Source organism: Haliotis rufescens, unplaced genomic scaffold (assembly GCF_023055435.1).
Source record: "Haliotis rufescens isolate VD_foot unplaced genomic scaffold, xgHalRufe1.0.p SCAF_12, whole genome shotgun sequence".
Classification (NCBI taxonomy): Eukaryota; Metazoa; Mollusca; class Gastropoda; order Lepetellida; family Haliotidae; genus Haliotis; species Haliotis rufescens.
The window spans coordinates 32,661,676-32,680,452 of record NW_025963802.1 but is presented as its reverse complement, the minus strand read 5'-3'; the positions used below and the strand labels follow the sequence as shown (position 1 = coordinate 32,680,452).

Sequence of the window (18,777 nt, the reverse complement as noted above, 5' to 3'; positions counted from 1 at the left end):
CTACGACCTTGGGATTTTGGCGGGCACTAGTATTCATCGTCTACATACACATGCGAAATTTGAAAAAATCGAACCAGTGGTTATTTTGCTAGGTCTGGTACAAAAACTCGGCGGAATAATAGATAATACTTTATAAGGATAATAATAATAATAAATCGAAGATTACAATATGGCTATACAGCCTTTCAGCTTGGAGCTCTGATGATATATAATAATATGAAGAACATTTCCATAATAGAAGTATTAATTCAAGCACTATATAACAATAGATTGTTATAATATAAATCAACGTACCACCATAGCAATAGAATAGAGAATGAATAGAGAACCACAACATCATGTTTACATTCGAATTCCTAAATGAAATGTTGACGGTGGTAAGTATAATCAAGTCTTTTTAAGGATTGACGGTGTATTTTTTTCGGTTCATCGAGGTATGAATCGGAAAACCGATGTGCAAACTGTATGAATCCGAGACCAAGACTGACTGATCTTCAGACAACTGTGATATAGCAGTAACATTGCCGACAGAGGAGTAACAATGTTACTCACGTATAACTTCTGGATGTCAGCTCCACTCCTGGCTGTCCTGTCGTGTGTATATACTGACTACTACAAAATATTTATTACCAATATAAATTATACCAAATATGGTTATCAAACATATGATCAACCAATGACGTTTGACTTGTTTTTTCACCTTCTGTAGGACGTGTGTTTTCCGCGTATTCTGTTATCAATTTTCAACGTTATACGTTTTCCTTATTTTATATCACATTTCCCTATGTGACCTATAAATCCTTGTTATCAAGTGATATTATCTTTTCTATGCAACATTTTTACATGTTACCCGTTTATCATGTTCATTCAGAGATATTGAGGTATGTATTAATGCCCTATGAACATTCCGTGGCGGATTATGTCCCCAGCACCCGAGTTCGTCTCCTCGAAACGATTTCATGGAAAATTAGGACCTAAACTCATGCTTGTCTCCTCGTAGGGATTTCCTGACAAACTTGGTTCCCAGCACAGCATGCATGTCTGCTCGAAGAGATTCCGTGACAAAATAGATCACCAGCACTGTATGCATGTCTCCTTATAGAGTTTGAATGACGAAACAGGACCCCCACCTCAAGCTTGTCTCCGTGTACGGATTCCGTGGTAAAATAGGTTCCCAGCACAGCATGTATGTCTCCTCGAAGGGATTCCGTTACAAAATAGGACCCCACCTCATGCTTGTCTCCTCGTAGAGATTCCGTGACAAAATAGGACCCCACCTCATGCTTGTCTCCTCGTAGAGATTTCGTAGTAAAATAGGTTCCCAGCACTGCATGCATGTCTCCTCGAAGGGATTCCCTTTCAAAATAGGACCTCACATCATTCTTATATGCCCAAGGGGATTCCCTTTCAATAATAGGTCCTAGCACCGCATACTTGTCCTCTCGTAGGGATTGCGTGACAAAACAGGACCCCACCTCATGCTTGTCTCCTTGTACGGATTCCGTGGTAAAATAGGTTCCCAGCACTGCATGCATGTCTCCTCGAAGGGATTCCGTTACAAAATAGGACCCCACCTCATGCTTGTCTCCTCGTAGAGTTTCCGTGACAAAACAGGACCCCACCTCATGCATGTCTCTTCGTAGAGATTCCGTGACAAAACAGGACCCCACCTCATGCTTGTCTCCTTGTACGGATTCCGTGGTAAAATAGGTTCCCAGCACTGCATGCATGTCTCCTCGAAGGGATTCCGTTACAAAATAGGACCCCACATCATGCTTGTCTCCTCGTAGAGATTCCGTGACAAAACAGGACCCAACCTCATGCTTGTCTCCTCGTAGAGATTCCGGGACAAAACAGGACCCCACCTCATGCTTGTCTCCTTGTACGGATTCCGTGGTAAAATAGGTTCCCAGCACTGCATGCATGTCTCCTCGAAGGGATTCCGTTACAAAATAGGACCTTACATCGTGCTTGTCTCCTTTTACGGATTCCGTGGCAAAATAGGTTCCCAGCACTGCATGCATGTCTCCTCGAAGGGATTCAGTTACAAAATAGGACCCCCACCTCATGCTTGTCTCCACGTAGAGATTCCGTGACAAAACAGGACCCCACCTCATGCATGTCTCCTCGTAGAGATTCCGGGACAAAACAGGACCCCACCTCATGCTTGTCTCCTTGTACGGATTCCGTGTTAAAATAGGTTCCCAGCACTGCATGCATGTCTCCTCGAAGGGATTCCGTTACAAAATAGGACCTTACATCATGCTTGTCTCCTTGTACGGATTCCGTGTTAAAATAGGTTCCTAGCACTGCATGCATGTCTCCTCGAAGGGATTCCGTTACAAAATAGGACCCCACCTCATGCTTGTCTCCTCGTAGAGATTCCGTGACAAAACAGGACCCCACCTCATGCTTGTCTCCTCGTAGAGATTCCGTGACAAAACAGGACCCCACCTCATGCTTGTCTCCTTGTACGGATTCCGTGTTAAAATAGGTTCCCAGCACTGCATGCATGTCTCCTCGAAGGGATTCCGTTACAAAATAGTACCCCACCTCATGCTTGTCTCCTTGTACGGATTCCGTAGCAAAATAGGTCCCCAGCGCCGCATTCGTGTCTCTCGGATGGATACCGTGGCCAAATATGTCCCCAGTACCGCATTCTTGTATCCAGTGTAATTCCGTGGCAGAATGGGTCCACAGCACCACATTCTTGTCTACAGGATGGAAACCGTGGCCAAAATTGTCCTCAGCATGTTTGTATCGTGTGGGATTCCGTGGCCTCCGCCTCTGTGGTTTGGTGGATTGAGCGTCTGCGGAGAGCGCAAGGTTGGATAATTTTACCTGACGCCAAATAAACCCCACTTTACCTCACCTCACCTACTTTTTACTTGCCTAAATTGACGAGAACAAAAGACAGACGTCCAATCAAATAAATCTGTGCTTAGTTAGATATAGGAGCAGCAGTGGCGGTGACGTCACTTCCGAAACGAAATGGAACGGAGATTCCATACTCTAGACTATTGAGGATGCTGGAAATGGTATTTGTCGTTTCCATTTTGTTTCGTTCCTTCGTTATTGACTCTAATAGCTATAGTATAATATTATTGTAGACTATATCCGTGTATGTGCACATAGCTCTATATCGTTAATACTTTATCCATTAATAATGTATGGAAAACAAAGTGAGCACCGTTGACCCGGTTGTTTAAGTACATTGAAGGAATCCCGTAACTAACAGGATCTGCTACTCGCGGGTTCGAACCCCAGATTTGCCTCAGTTGCTCAGAGGAAGAGCAACAGCGGTTGTTTTGTTCGACTGCAGTATGTTGCTAAATGCCGTACGCTGAGCAACAGGTACAGTTTTTACTCGACAAAAGCTGGAGAATTTCATTTTCAGAAAATCAATTGAACATGTTCTTTCGTTAAACCAAAGGAAGACGCTTCTGCATAATATTTTCTGGAATAGATTATTGTTTGTCCCCACCTCCTTATACCAGATGGCCGGTTCTTAACTACAATCGATTGAAGCAAGTTCAACGTTGTCATCGTGAATTGATGGGGGTTATGAAAGAATACTGCATTAGTGAAACAGACATCAATATACGGAAATGGTCACAGCGATCTATAGCTTTGTCAGCATAGATATTACAGTATACAGGTGAGAGGCTTAGTGCCTGGTGGATTGTCCCGCAGCTGAGCTCCTCTAACTAGGGTGTTAGTAAAATATAAATAAAGAAATAATAGACGAATTGGTAAAAGATCAGTTTTGTTATTTATCAGATGTATATAGTCAACGAGAGACAATCTAAAATGGATGGACTCCAGTTGTCACAAGCAAAGATCACTGACGAATAAACAATGAACGATGTGCAATCGCGTTAACTATGGACGCGAAAAACAGCTATTCCATAAGATGAATGAATGAATGAAATCTATATTTCCTCCAGAATAAAAATCCGATGATTTGCAATATCTCTGAGATTCTCAGAGCCAATGAGTGAGTGAGTGAGTGAGTTGGGTTTAACGCCGCTTTTAACAGCATTCCAGTTATATCACAGCGTGTCAGCTGAATGTGGGAGGAAAGCCCAAAGTGATGCAGGTCTCAGACGTTTACCACTTCGGTAAAACCCACGAGCACAGGTATGGTGCTGACAAACCTAGAAACATAATCGGGGCGAACCGGGATTAGAACCCACAACCATAGGTTTCTGGCGTGCCCAAGGGACGCAACCCGGGACAGCAAATCGCGTCGCCTTAGACGACTTGGCCACCCGTGGCCCTATTTACATCGGCCTTGAATGAATATCTGAATAGTATTTGACCACGTATACCGCTTAGCAGCTCACAGACACAGTAGCTAGTAGAGAGAGCCAATCGGTGCCATATTGTAGCTACGGTGGCCCATAAGGGACATGGAGTCTGTTTTTCAATATTTTGATATTTCACTTACTTTTATCATAACCTTTTGCAAATTAACACGATTTGTCATACACATATGTGATAAATCATGCATAAAGAAGATATTGAATCGCTGACATTTTCATTTTACTTTTTGACCTTTTCGTTTTGGACATTTCAATTTTAGTTTTTGACATTTTCGCTTCACATTTTAGCGATTCCATAGCTACATGAAGGTATATTTTCCATGTTTTCGGTTGTTTTTATACATGATTTATCACATATTTGTATGACAAATTGTGTTAATTTGCAAAAGGTTATGATAAAAGTAAGTGAAATATCAAAATATTGAAAAGCAGAATCCATGTCCCTTATGGGGCACCGTATGTAGCACATACAACAGGGTGGAGATCACAACTATTCAATCCTAAAGAATTGAGTGTGCTTACTGTGCGTCTTGCGTTTCGGCAACATCGCACTATCATATTTGTACATGTCAGTTCAGTGTTAAAATGACACCCCCCATATGTTACTCTATCTAATGTTCCATTAGGAACACTACCAAGATGAAATGGGAAGGTATCATGTTGGGAATTCAATCTACTGAATATAACGATTTGGCTATTAGTTGCATTGTAAGTAAATCTCCAGTCATATACAAACTGTGTAACAGTGTTAAGAGCGATTTGCGGGTATTGCGTTGACTAATATAGTCTCACCAGGGAGCATAACTGAAATGTAGTCCATATACAAATATACCACAGTCCTTTCCTCTTAGTTCATAAGCCAGATCATTAATATAAACAGAAAGAGTCACGAATAAAGTATGGGTCCTTGCCTGACACCCTGCTCAACATGAAAAGTATGTGATGTTTCACCACAGTAGTTGACGTACATGTATGCACTACAACTGTTGTTGTAACTTTGATAGAGAAGAGCCGTTTCTTCCTCTGAATGCCTACGTTATACAGGTTTTTTTACAAACAGACCAGCATGGCTAATACTATCAAAGTCCTTTTCATTGTCCAGGAAGGCTGAATAGACAAACATTACGGCACCATGCTTTTTTCGAAATCCGATATGTACGTGGTATTTTAATGAAATACTTCAAATAAATGATAAATACATAGAGATTATGACAATACACACCGAACAGGAAACTGCTATCAAATGGTTCAAGGAAAGTTGTGAAAAGGTTTTTGAGGAAGTAAATACCACATCGGTGTACAGAGCTTACTAAAACTAGTTCCTGCTTGGTGAACTCATTTGCATGTTTATCGGATCGTGATACCACGAATTGGTTTATTGCCTGTATAACACTATCCATTATGTGATCGTAGTGCTTATTGATCCCTATCACGATAATAACATTGATTACACATCCCACTAATCAGAAACTTAGAATAATAAGAATAATAAGAAGAAGAACAACAACAAGAAGAAGTTTACGAATGGAGACTGGTAAACAAGCCGAACAAACCAGTTCAGTATCTTCTTCCTCCTCATAATCAAGTCTTTGTCCTATGTGCGCAATGAGTAACTGCTTTTTCCGATACTTGTTGATCGTTAGATGGCGTCGATCATGATATTTCTCATAAGTATCTCCATCTGGTTTTGACTTCGAGCATATATTGTGCCGTTCCTGTATACATTCACTTATAAACTTTCGTAAACTTTTGTTCGATGTTGTGTTGATTAAGTTTAGAAATGGTAGTGGCTGCTTCTACCAGTCCGGAGTAATGCCGATTTTATAGTGCTAGACCACTGAGATACCATGTTAACATGAATACCCCTCCCAGACACGACTCCGAGCCGAACAGTCCTTGTTTTAGCCCCTTAATGCCGAGAGTCAGGCAGGGTAACAACAAGTATTATCTTTTAACGTCTTTTGATATGACGCGGCCGGGGATTGAACCACCTACATGTTCCGCTCTCCGGGCGGACACTCTACCACTAGAATGCGGTGGCGGTCGGTATGGATGTCGATGTTTCGTTGAGTAACAGTAAACGGTATCAACCTAACGGTAGTTTACATAGTGTAGTACTGCAGGCGTGTCTCCCTGTAGAAGAAAGTGGCAAAATATGTCCCCAGTACTGCATGCTTGTATCACTGTGGGAAGCCGTGGCAAAATATGTCCCCAGTACTGCATGCTTCCCCTGTAGAAGAAAGTGGCAAAATATGTCACCAGTAGTGCATGCTTGTATCACTTTTGGAAGCCGTGGCAAAATATGTCCCGAGGACTGCAGGCGTGTCTCCCTGTAGAAATGAGTGGCAAAATATGTCCCCAGTACTGCATGCTTGTATCACTGTGGGAACCCGTGGCAAAATATGTCCCCAGTACTGCATGCTTGTCTCCCTGTAGAAGTAAATGGCAAAATATGTTACCAGTACTGTATGCTTGTCTCACTGTGGGAGGCCGTGGCAAAATGTGTCACCAGTAGTGCATGCTTGTATCACTTTTGGAAGCCGTGGCAAAATATGTCCCGAGGACTGCAGGCGTGTCTCCCTGTAGAAGTGAGTGGCAAAATATGTCCTCAGTACTGCATGCTTATCTCACTGTGGGAACCCGTGGCAAAATATGTCCCCAGTACTGCATGCTTGTCTCCCTGTAGAAGTAAGTGGCAAAATATGTTACCAGTACTGCATGCTTGTCTCACTGTGGGAGACCGTGGCAAAATATGTCACCAGTAGTGCATGCTTGTATCACTGTGGGAAGCCGTGGCAAAATATGTTACCAGTACTGCATGCTTGTATCACTGTGGGAACCCGTGGCAAAATATGTCCCCAGTAATGCAGGCGTGTCTCCCTGTAGAAGTAAGTGGCAAAATATGTCCCCAGTACTGCATGCTTGTCTCAATGTGGGAAGCCGTGGCAAAATATGTCCCCAGTACTGCATGCTTGTCTCCCTGTAGAGGAAAGTGGCAAAATATGTCACCAGTGCTGCATGCTTGTCTCCCTGTGGGAACCCGTGGCAAAATATGTCCCCAGTACTGCATGCTTGTCTCCAGGTAGAAGTAAGTGGCAAAATATGTCACCAGTACTTCATGCTTGTCTCCCTGTAGAAGAAAGTAGCAAAATATGTTACCAGTACTGCATGCTTGTCTCCCTGAAGAAGTAAGTGGCAAAATGTTTCTCAAGTAGTGCATGCTTGTCTCCCTGTAGAAGTAAGTGGCAAAATGTTTCCCAAGTAGTGCATGCTTGTCTCCCTGTCGGAGTCATTTGTGGTTATGCGGACGTCATAAAAACTCAACCTGCGAAGATCCGGGGTAGAATAAGTCTTCAGCAAACCATGCTTGCCGTAAAAGGCGACTATGCTTGTCGTAAGAGGCGACTAACGGGGTCGGGTGGTCAGGCTCGCTGACTTGGTTGATGCATGTCATTGTATCCCAATTGCGTGGATGGATGCTCATGATGTCAATCACTGGACTATCTGGTCCAGACTCGATTATTTACAGACCGCCGTCATATAGCTGGAATATTGCTGAGTGCGGCGTTAAACAACAAACAAACAAACAAGCAAGCAAACCACAGAACCTCATGTGCCATAAGCATCTTTGACATAATTTTAAGATACAATACCATACAATCTCACTCCAAAATGGCGAAAAATTTCTTTCCAATTCTATGATATGAGACCGAGTTCTTTCACATAAAAGATTAGGCAATTCCGAAAACTTACACGGTGTGTATTCAACTCAGAAAAAAAGATGGATTATCTTTGAAATAAATGAAATAGTATCTACATTTGGGAAACAAGACGATGGAATATTGCTATTTAATTGATTTTATTTCCAAGCATATTAAATAACCACAAGTATATTATAAAGCAAATAAATATTAAGATAAGCACTACGCACAAAATATATTCAATAATGCAGGACGTTGTGTAGACAAATTGCAAAACTTATGTTCGATCCATTTCCATCTTATAAATTGTTAACATTCAGAATCAGAAAGCGACAGTCAGCTTTTTCAGGACGTACATCAATAATAAATAACCCACACCATGTTTGCATACTTAATGAAAATACATAATCTATATGATCTATCTAAATGATCTAAATGACATTGTTGGTGGAATCAGCGCTCACTTTAACAATAGTTCAATTATATTACATGTTTAAAAAGTAACATTAAACGTTAAAAAGCATTTGTGATCGATACAACAATGAAAATGTCAGGTTTATAATAAAAGATAACTACATACATAAAAGCGACAAAACCATTTCCATATTCATAAGAAATCTTTGCTAGTAGCATAGTCCAGTGTGTGATTCTGACTATATCATGAGTATGTTTTCACTGTTTTTACTTTTTTTATGCAAACTGTGTGAGTGGGGGATGCTACCACTACGGCAGGATATGTTAACCCTTTTGAGCGAACACTTGGTGATTGAGTGTTGTTTTATGCCACTGTTAGCAATTTTCCAGCAAAACTAAAACGGGTGACACCAGAATTGGGCTTCACACGTTGTACTTAAGTTGATAATCCAACCTTTGCTTTTAGCTTTAACCACCCGACTACTAGGCTCTCTATGTGACCCCAACGTCATCCAATAGAACGGTAAATTGTTTCACTTACTTGTTTAATTTAAATTAGGTGAGTGTCGGGTGATATCGGTAGAGCAGGACATGCCTACTTTTTTTCGCGAACACATGGTGTCATTTATTTTCAGTGATCTATTCACATAATTTAATCGCCCCTATTATGCCTTTTGTGCTCAAAGAAATCTGCGGGTAATTGAGACTGATTATTCCCTGGCTTTGACTTTTATAGTTTATTAATCACTATCAAATAGTGCTGATACTAGGTGAACATGTTCTACCCAACCGACTGCACTCGTCACAAATACATGCAAATGCAAGTTAATTGTTTACTGATAAACAAACAATACATGGAACATATGGTACAAGTCAATATAGTGAATTGCATGGAACATCCTTGTGGTCACTGATGCGTCAAGTTTTGAAATGTCTTCCGTCGTTGAAAGCTTCGTAGAAAGAGCATGTTCTATTATACCTTAAAAAGGTGTGAAATGTAGACACCAAAGGCTGTAACTGATTGAATATTGCTCGACATAAAGGGAATGTTAAATATTGGAAAGTTGAAGCTACCCACCCCCACCCCTGGCATACAATCTTGTGGAGAATGGTACTCACAGTTCTATTTTAGTTTGTTATTAGCCTTTGACTCAAATTCATAATATTCCGGGTTAGCATTAGACCACATCACACTGCTGCTTGCCGTAAGAGGCGAAAAATTTGGATAGAGTGGCTTGGTATTACCCAGCTTTAATATCTATCATTCTTATGTCTGGAACATATTACATTAAGGACACACAACATGCCGTCACAGATAATATGCGAATAAAAAAGAAACAAAAAGATTGAGATTTACTCTTGTCTTACTGACGTGTTGGTACATCAAGTTGCCTTCAAAGCATAAAGTAGTTTTAAAAAACAGTGGGGAAAGCATTTGCTGCAAAAATGTGGCAGGTTAAATAGAGTAACATCAGTTATCTCCAGGTTCTTCGGAGGAGGAATCCGACTCTTCAAGTTCAGCTCGAATATGTGCGACGACATCTCTCTTGTTATTATATCGCTTCACTACGATACTGGGAAAACCTTCATTGAACTTTTTGTAGATGCCCCTCTCTGGTTTTGACAGACGGCATATATCTCCCCGTTGTTTTATACACTCCTTTGTGAATTGTTCGTACTTATCTCTGTTGTCTGTGTCCTCAGTAGTAGCAAGGAAGTGACGGATGTTTAACTCTAGTTCCTGCCATCCGGCGCCTGTCTTGTTGAAGAGCTCCTGCTTCTCCTCAAACTTTTTATAAAGAAACATGCTGCCAGCTTTGAAGGTGCCGCTTGTGGTAGTGATAAATCCTATGGTCATCTTAGATATAAAAGGGATCCTTCCCTTCCCTATAGGGATGTACTGGGATAAACCTCCTGCAGCCAGGCCCATTAGTACACTAGTTGCTATAAGCAACCAGAACGCCCAGTTACCGTATTTGTCTGCCTGGTCGTACATCATATAAGACCCTATCATGCTGCGAATTCTAAGCTCCGTTAACAACTCTCTATATGCTGTAATGACCGTCCCTGAACATTGAGCTTCAGCTTGAACTTCAGCTTGAGTCTCAGCTACCATTTCGTTGGAGATAGGAACTTGAGGTTGATCAGGGTCTGACTCTTGAAGCAGAGCCCGAGTCTCATCTTCCCCCTGAGCTTCACCTTCGGTTGTTGACATTTCGTTGGAGATAGGAAGTCTCTGGAAAGGATATTTAAAATATCAAATTTAATTAAAACTAACGACACCCACTTCCAACGTCAGTGAGAAAGTAAATCTTCAATTTTGCGTTCAAGTACTGTATCATGTATTTCACTCTAATTATTTCGCTGAAAATAAAACTTTTCTACACTGTCTCAAGTTGTAAGATGTACTTTGTGCCTTGTGTCTACCTCTGTAAAATGAAGGTAATAGTTAACTGCTTGATTGGTATACAGTGAAACACCGTTAATCAAGAACCCTTTTATTCGGAAACTGCGGTTTTTTTATGATTACTCCTGGGAGGGTATATCATTACTTCATACCCCAGATTTATTAACCCGGAAATGTGTAAGTCCGGACGATTTCACCGGGAAGGTAATCCTGATTAACAAGGTTTCACTTTACATCATAAAGTTTGATTGCGCACAAACGCTAATTGGGTTATATATGACATCACATCAATCACTGGATTGTCTGGTCCATACTCGGTACAGGTCGTCGTCATTTAGATGGAATATGTGCTCCGAGCAGGGTTGAACATGTTGAACAAGAAGCAAACATTGATGTAATAAGTTAATATGCATACATTATAACATTATGGATAGTATAATCAACGCCGAATGCTTTGGGATAATAAGGGGGCACGGGTGGCAGAGTTGCGTCCCTTGGGCTCGCCAGAAACCTATGATTGTGGCTTCGAATCCCGGGTCGCCCAGATTATGTTGTCAGCACCATACCATGCCAGTTCTCTTGGTTTTCACCAAAGTGGTAAACGTCTGAAGCCTGCATTCACTTCGGGCTTTCAGACATATTAATTAATTACGCCGTGTTGTAATTGGAATACTCTTCAAAGCGGCGTGTAACCCAACTCACTCAGTTTACTTGTTCATAATACTAGAGGTTTCATATCACAGAAAAAAAGGGCAAACACAGATTGAAATAGCAAGAGGACAATATATTGATGTCCATGAAACATGAAGTCATCATGACAGTGTCCACACATGTCCTCTCCCAACGTCATCTCAGGGGCGGTCGGGTAGCCTAGTGGTTAAAGCGTTTGCTCGCCACGCCGAAGACCCGGGTTCGATTCCCGACATGGGTACAATGTATGAAGCCCATTTCTGGTGTCCCCCGCCCTGATATTGCTGGGATATTGCTAAAAGCGGCGTAAAACCATACTCACTCAACGTCATCTCAGACTGAAAGGGGCATGGGGCAATTGTCAGTTCACAAGTCAGCATCAGGTATGACCACCATCAGCATTGACAGCGGCGGTACTATTCCTGTTTGGCACGGTTGCCGGACACAAATGCAGTGTAATGTTTGGATATTTAATCGTAGGCACCATGAACATTTCAGCGATCAACTTTTAAGGTCTTCCCGAGAATACAAACGACAAATCCTACCAAGACGCTCAGCTTAATCGAAGCATTTGCAACGTTTGTTGACTTCGCATCCCGGCGGTATTCTGTGTTAGAATTGGTCCCCAGTAACCTATACTTGTCAAAACAGGCGACATCGGTGACATGGTTGAAAACACAACGTGTCGTTGTACTCCGACTGCGTGAATGTTTGCTCATGATAAAAATACTAATCACTGGTTTGTCTGGTCCACACACGAGTATATTTCTCAACAGACAGCCGTTACGTAGTAAAGGTTAAGGTGAGAGAACGAGGTCTTGATGCGTGTAGAAAGACCTCGGGTGTGTTGGGTGGGACAGATACACCTCGGGTGTGTTGGTTAGGACAGAAAGACCTCGTGTGTGTTGGGTAGGACAGATACACCTCGGGTGTGTTGGGTAGGACAGATAGACCTCGTGTGTGTTGGGTAGGACAGATACACCTCGTATGTGTTGGGTAGGACAGATACACCTCGTATGTGTTGGGTAGGACAGATACACCTCGGGTGTGTTTGGGAGGACAGAGACACCTCGGGTGTGTTGGGTAGGACAGATACACCTCGGGTGTTTTGGGTAGGACAGATAGACCTCGGGTGTGTTGGGTAGGACAGAGACACCTCGGATGTGTTGGGTAGGACAGATACATCTCGGGTGTGTTGGGTAGGACAGATACACCTCGGGTGTTTTGGGTAGGACAGATACACCTCGGGTGTTTTGGGTAGGACAGATACACCTCGGGTGTGTTGGGTAGGACAGATACACCTCGGGTGTGTTTGGTAGGACAGATACACCTCGTATGTGTTGGGTAGGACAGATAGACCTCGGGTGTGTTGAGTAGGACAGATAAACCTCGGGTGTGTTGGGTAGGACAGAAGTCTTATCCAATTCCATGATATGTTCTTTGACATAAAGGATTCGGCAATTGGCAAAACTTACATGATGTGTATTCAACTGAGAAAAAAGATGGATTTTGTTTGAAATAAATGAAATAGTATCTACATAAAAAATAATCCTGTCAGGGTATTCACACGAAGAATCACGTCAGACAACAGATCCCACCACCCCCGCTCTTAGTTCAATAGCTCATATTTACCAATTATAATGGACATGGTTTAATTAATGTGTAGGCTTTTCGTGATAGAATTGTATTGTGCACTTCTGTACACGTTTATTTGTCTGATGATTCTCATGTAAAGCATGTCAAGACTCATTGTGAAAACAAGGCATTCCACAGTTTTCTTAAACGAGCCAAGGATGTGGGACATAATATCAATGCCAATGTTAATTATGTTGATGTTTCTGTACTGCTGGACAGTACAGAAATGAGTGTCAACCAAGCGAAGTGCCATATCAAATCGGCCAAGACTTTTTTCAGGGACAGGCTATTTGAACGACCACTGCATCGCGTTTATGTGTTGTCTGTTGAGAAAATCAGCAACCCTGCAGAGTCCTTCGCTTGGATAAAGTCGCCTGGCCTGAAAAATGAAACAGAAGGCTTTCTGTTTGCTGCTCAAGACCCGTCACTTCACACACGAATCTTTCAATGTGGGATTTTGCATCAAAATGTAAATATGAAATGTAGATTATGTACGGTGGCCCATAAAGGACATGGAATCTGTTTTTCAATATTTTGATATTTCACTAACACACATCGGAACCTTTTGCAAATTAACACAATTTGTCATACAAATATGTGATAGATCATGTAAAAAAACAACCGAAAACATGGAAAAAGTACTTTTAAGTAGCTATTGAATGTTGAAATGTGAAGCGAAAATGTCAAAAACTAAAATGAAAGTACAGAAAACTATTTCCACTGCGGCATAAATATTATCACCGCGGTGTTAATAGTTTTCTGTATTTTAATTTTAGTTTTTGGCATTTTCATTTTAGTTTTTGACATTTTCGTTTTTGTTATTGACATTTTCATTTTTTAGTTTTCACATTTTCGCTTCACTTTTCAGCGATTCAATATCTTCATTATACATGATTTATCACATATGTGTATGACAAATCGTGTTAATTTGCAAAAGGTTACGATAACAGTAAGTGAAATATCAAAATATTGAAAAACAGACTCCATGTCCCTTATGGGCCACCGTAGATTATGCAATGAATTTAATGAAGCTGTCCAACACATTGTCAATGGATGCTCAGCCTTAGCACAAACACAGTATCATAAACGACATGATGAAGTGGCGCGATCACTTTATTGCCGTCTTCTCCATGCTTGTGTTTTTTGACACAAAGGTCCATCTGTGGTACGACCAAGAATATGTAGAGGGCGTCATGGTAAATGATAAATACAAAATTCTTTGAAATAGGCCCACATACAGCCTAAGGCGTATCCAGACTAACAAACCTGTTCTTGTCCTTTTTAATAAATCAAATTAAATCATTTCTATTCCTGAATTTATTGTTCCTTTTGACACTAATGTGATTGGCAAGATTCAGGAAAAACATGGCAAATATTGCAGACCTCGATTTTGAAATGTCACGCGTTCATTCCAAGTACCAAGTTGTCCTCATTGTTCTTGGTGCCTTAAGTTTGGTACCGCTTTCTTGGGAGAAGTCCTATTCGATGTCTGGGCTGCGTGTGGAAGGGGCAAGGGCCCTGAGCTGACGATGAGCCTAACCAACCTGACTGTGCCAGGATCACCCAAACCCTCTTTGCTGCCCTTTTTTAAACCGGTAAATATCAAGTAGAGATTGCTGCAGTGCATCAATTGTTCCCCGCCATATAATGTCATACGCAGAGGAAAAAGTGTGTGAGTATGGTTTTACGCCGCTTTTAGCAATATTCAAACAATATCACGGTGGAAAAAATTCAGTCCAAATGTAAAAATATGTTCACGCATTCATTAAGGGATTCCTATTTACCCAAAAGCAAGTTAAGAACATACATGTAGGTCAAGACATCTATAGATATTAAGAATTATCTAACATATTTTAAAACAAAGTACATAGGTCACTTTTATCAACTAAAAATTGAAACTGGTGGACATAAAAAAACACCAACCCCATTGGAACAACATGTGAAACATGTGATGTCTTAGAAAATGAGCAACACTATGCACTGTCTTGTATAAAATATAACCAAGAAGAGAATCACAAATAATCCTCAATCATTATAAGGAATTTGGTACACTCTGTTAAAAAGAACCATTCTTAATATTTTTTAAAAACAGTTATCCAGAAACAATTTTCAAGATCTGTTATCATATCTATAATTATAAACAAATTCCTTGTATGTACAACATAACAATAGTGTTGTTCAATTCTCACATTGTTTCCATATCACTACAATACAATTGTTTTAAAATAAAATTGTTATAATGTACCTCCTTTGTATGTTGAATGTACCTGTATGTTTTGCACTTATTCTACCTATATTTTGTAGGATGTGATAGTGGAATAGTGCCACTGTTTCTTCATGGAATGTTAAGCAATACAAATCTCATCTAAAACATCTTTGTTGTATGATAGTTTGTTACAGTTTTGTACGGGAGCACGGTTGACCCAATCGCCTAAGTGGCCGCAACCCGCTATGCAAAGCTGTGTTAAACCCAACTTACTCACTCACTCATTACTCTTGTGTACGGTTCCGTTTTGTTTAACTGGGTTTGTGTTTAGATTTGAAATATGTTTAGAAGAATGTGACTACATCATGCAACCGTATTATCCTTTTGGAAAATAATTGCAAACTACAGACAAACCTATTGATTGCCTATGTGTCCAAAAACAAAGAACATATACGAGTTTATAATCTCTGCCGGAAGTTAAGAAAAACTGTTAAAACAATAATCCATGCAGTGCCGTAAGCCGATTGAACCGGAATGAATCATCACACATTACACACAGTGAACTACTTGAAACAATACTGTGCTCAACCATGCACAGCAAGCGCCATACATGTGATTATGAAGACAACTAATTACAGATTTCTAGTATCAAACACGTTGTTTTACATGTGATGTCTATTGAACAAAGTCATAAGTTATAGAAACCTGGTATATAATCGTGTTGAACAATAAGTTGCAATAACAGTGTGAAAGGAGAACGACTGAGTGCACGATACATATGCACTCACTCTCAGTGATGCAGCTTGAAAAAGAAACGATGTACAGCATTGCAAGGTCAGTGCGTGATAAAGCTCGATACTACGCCTATAGCTGAAAGAGGTAATCGCTCAACAACACATAGGCCGGTTTACTTTAACGAAAGGCGATATATTTCCCCTGAACAATTTTAACTCTTTTACATTACGAAACACAGATTGTGACAGGCGACTGGTTAAAACATGTCCAGATTAACTAGATCTCATTTCATTTAAAAACTTTCGTCAAAACCAAACTAACCCTTCTGATAATCATCATCATCATCATGCAGCAATGGCGGGCTCCAAGTAACACTGCGCACAAATGTCCATGTTCGAATCCTCATCGGGCTTGCTTGTGCTAACGCTATGAAATGTAAGCACCGTTTGCGGACATCGCCGTTACGACATTTGCATATGCCGGGGTGTCCAAGGGTGTTCTAAACCAATCCTCGACCTCGAATCCTCATGTTTGAATCATCAAAGGGTTTGCTTGTACCAACGCCGTCAAACTTCGTTTGCAGGACGTCACAGCTACGAAATTTGCTACCTTTCAATAGTTCTGTGGAGAACCTTACAAGATATGATCTTTAAAGTAAAATTCGGGTAAAAAATAAACAAAATAAAAAATCCAATAACTCAAAAAGATATCCAAAATCGGCTAACAAGGTTTGATGTGTTATGTATAGAGACAATTCTCAGAAAGTTTGAAAGCATTTCATTCCGTGGACTCGGAGTTGTTTGAAGACACTGTGAAAAATGTGAATCTAATACGGCTGCAAATCACGTGACCAATGACCAAAGTCAAAGAACAAAACATGTCAAGCAACTCAAGCAGAAGATACATGCAAGGTTTGAAAGTAATCGAACAAGCGGTTGAGGAGCAATAGGGCGAAAGATATCCTCAAAAGTACTTGTTTTTCCGTTATCTACCCTTGGTCATTGGGCCTACGACCTTGGGATTTTGGCGGGCACTAGTATTCATCGTCTACATACACATGCGAAATTTGAAAAAATCGAACCAGTGGTTATTTTTGCTAGGTCTGGTACAAAAACTCGGCGGAATAATAGATAATACTTTATAAGGATAATAATAATAATAAATCGAACGATTACAATATGGCTATACAGCCTTTCAGCTTGGAGCCCTGATGATATATAATAATATGAAGAACATTTCCATAATAGAAGTATGAATTCAAGCACTATATAACAATAGATTGTTGTAATATAAATCAACGTACCACCATAGCAATAGAATAGAGAATGAATAGAGAACCACAACATCATGTTTACATTCGAATTCCTAAATGAAATGTTGACGGTGGTAAGTATAATCAAGTCTTTTTAAGGATTGACGGTGTATTTTTTTCGGTTCATCGAGGTATGAATCGGAAAACCGATGTGCAAACTGTATTAATCCGAGACCAAGACTGACTGATCTTCAGACAACTGTGATATAGCAGTAACATTGCCGATAGAGGAGTAACAATGTTACTCACGTATAACTTCTGGATGTCAGCTCCACTCCTGGCTGTCCTGTCGTGTGTATATACTGACTACTACAACATATTTATTACCAATATAAATTATACCAAATATGGTTATCAAACATATGATCAACCAATGACGTTTGACTTGTTTTTTCACCTTCTGTAGGACGTGTGTTTTCCTCGTATTCTGTTATCAGTTTTCCACGTTATACGTTTTCCTTATTTTATATTACATTTCCCTATGTGACCTATAAATCCTTGTTATCAAGTGATATTATCTTTTCTATGCAACATTTTTACGTGTTACCCGTTTATCATGTTCATTCAGAGATATTGAGGTATTTATTAAAGCCCTATGAACATTCCGTGGCGGATTATGTCCCCAGCACCCGAGTTCGTCTCCTCGAAGCGATTTCGTGGAAAATTAGGACCCAACCTCATGCTTGTCTCCTCGTAGGGATTTCCTGACAAACTTGGTTCCCAGCACAGCATGCATGTCAGCTCGTAGAGATTCCGTGACAAAATAGATCACCAGCACTGCATGCATGTCTCCTTATAGAGTTTGAATGACGAAACAGGACCCCACCTCAAGCTTGTCTCCGTGTACGGATTCCGTGGCAAAATAGGTTCCCAGCACAGCATGCATAACTCCTCGTAGAGATTCCCGGACAAAATAGTACCCCACCTCATGCTTGTCTCCCTGTACGGATTCTGTGGCAAAATAGGTTCCCAGCACTGCATGCATGTCTCCTCGTAGAGTTTGAATGACAAAATAGGATCCCACCGCATGCTTGTCTTCTCGAAGAGATTCCCGGACAAAATAGTACCGAACCTCATGCTTGTCTCCTAGTAGAGATTCCATGACAAAACAGGACCCCACCTCATGCTTGTCTCCTTGTACGGATTCCGTTACAAAATAGGTTCCCAGCACTGCATGCATGTCTCCTCGAAGGGATTCCGTTACAAAATATGACCTCACATCATTCTTATATCCCCATGGGGATTCCCTTTCAATAATAGTTCGTAGGGATTGCGTGAGAAAATAGGACCCCACCTAATGCTCGTTTCCGCATAGGAATTCCATGGCAAAATAGGTCCCTAGCGCCGCATTC

At 40.8% G+C, this 18,777-nt stretch overlaps 2 protein-coding genes across 2 annotated transcripts in view; both read right to left on the bottom strand.

Annotated features, from left to right (window-relative positions):
- The window catches only part of LOC124111912, an 82,941-nt gene that overhangs the window by 26,191 nt on the left and 37,973 nt on the right, over nt 1-18,777 (bottom strand). The gene's annotated exons all lie outside the window — the stretch shown is intronic.
- Nucleotides 9,839-17,723, bottom strand: LOC124118212. Its single transcript, XM_048393552.1, has 2 exons — nt 17,675-17,723; nt 9,839-10,676 (listed from the first exon to the last, which is right to left on the bottom strand). Exon 2 carries the CDS (start codon nt 10,653-10,655, stop codon nt 9,912-9,914), a length of 744 nt encoding a protein of 247 aa, XP_048249509.1. The 5' UTR covers nt 10,656-10,676; nt 17,675-17,723; the 3' UTR covers nt 9,839-9,911.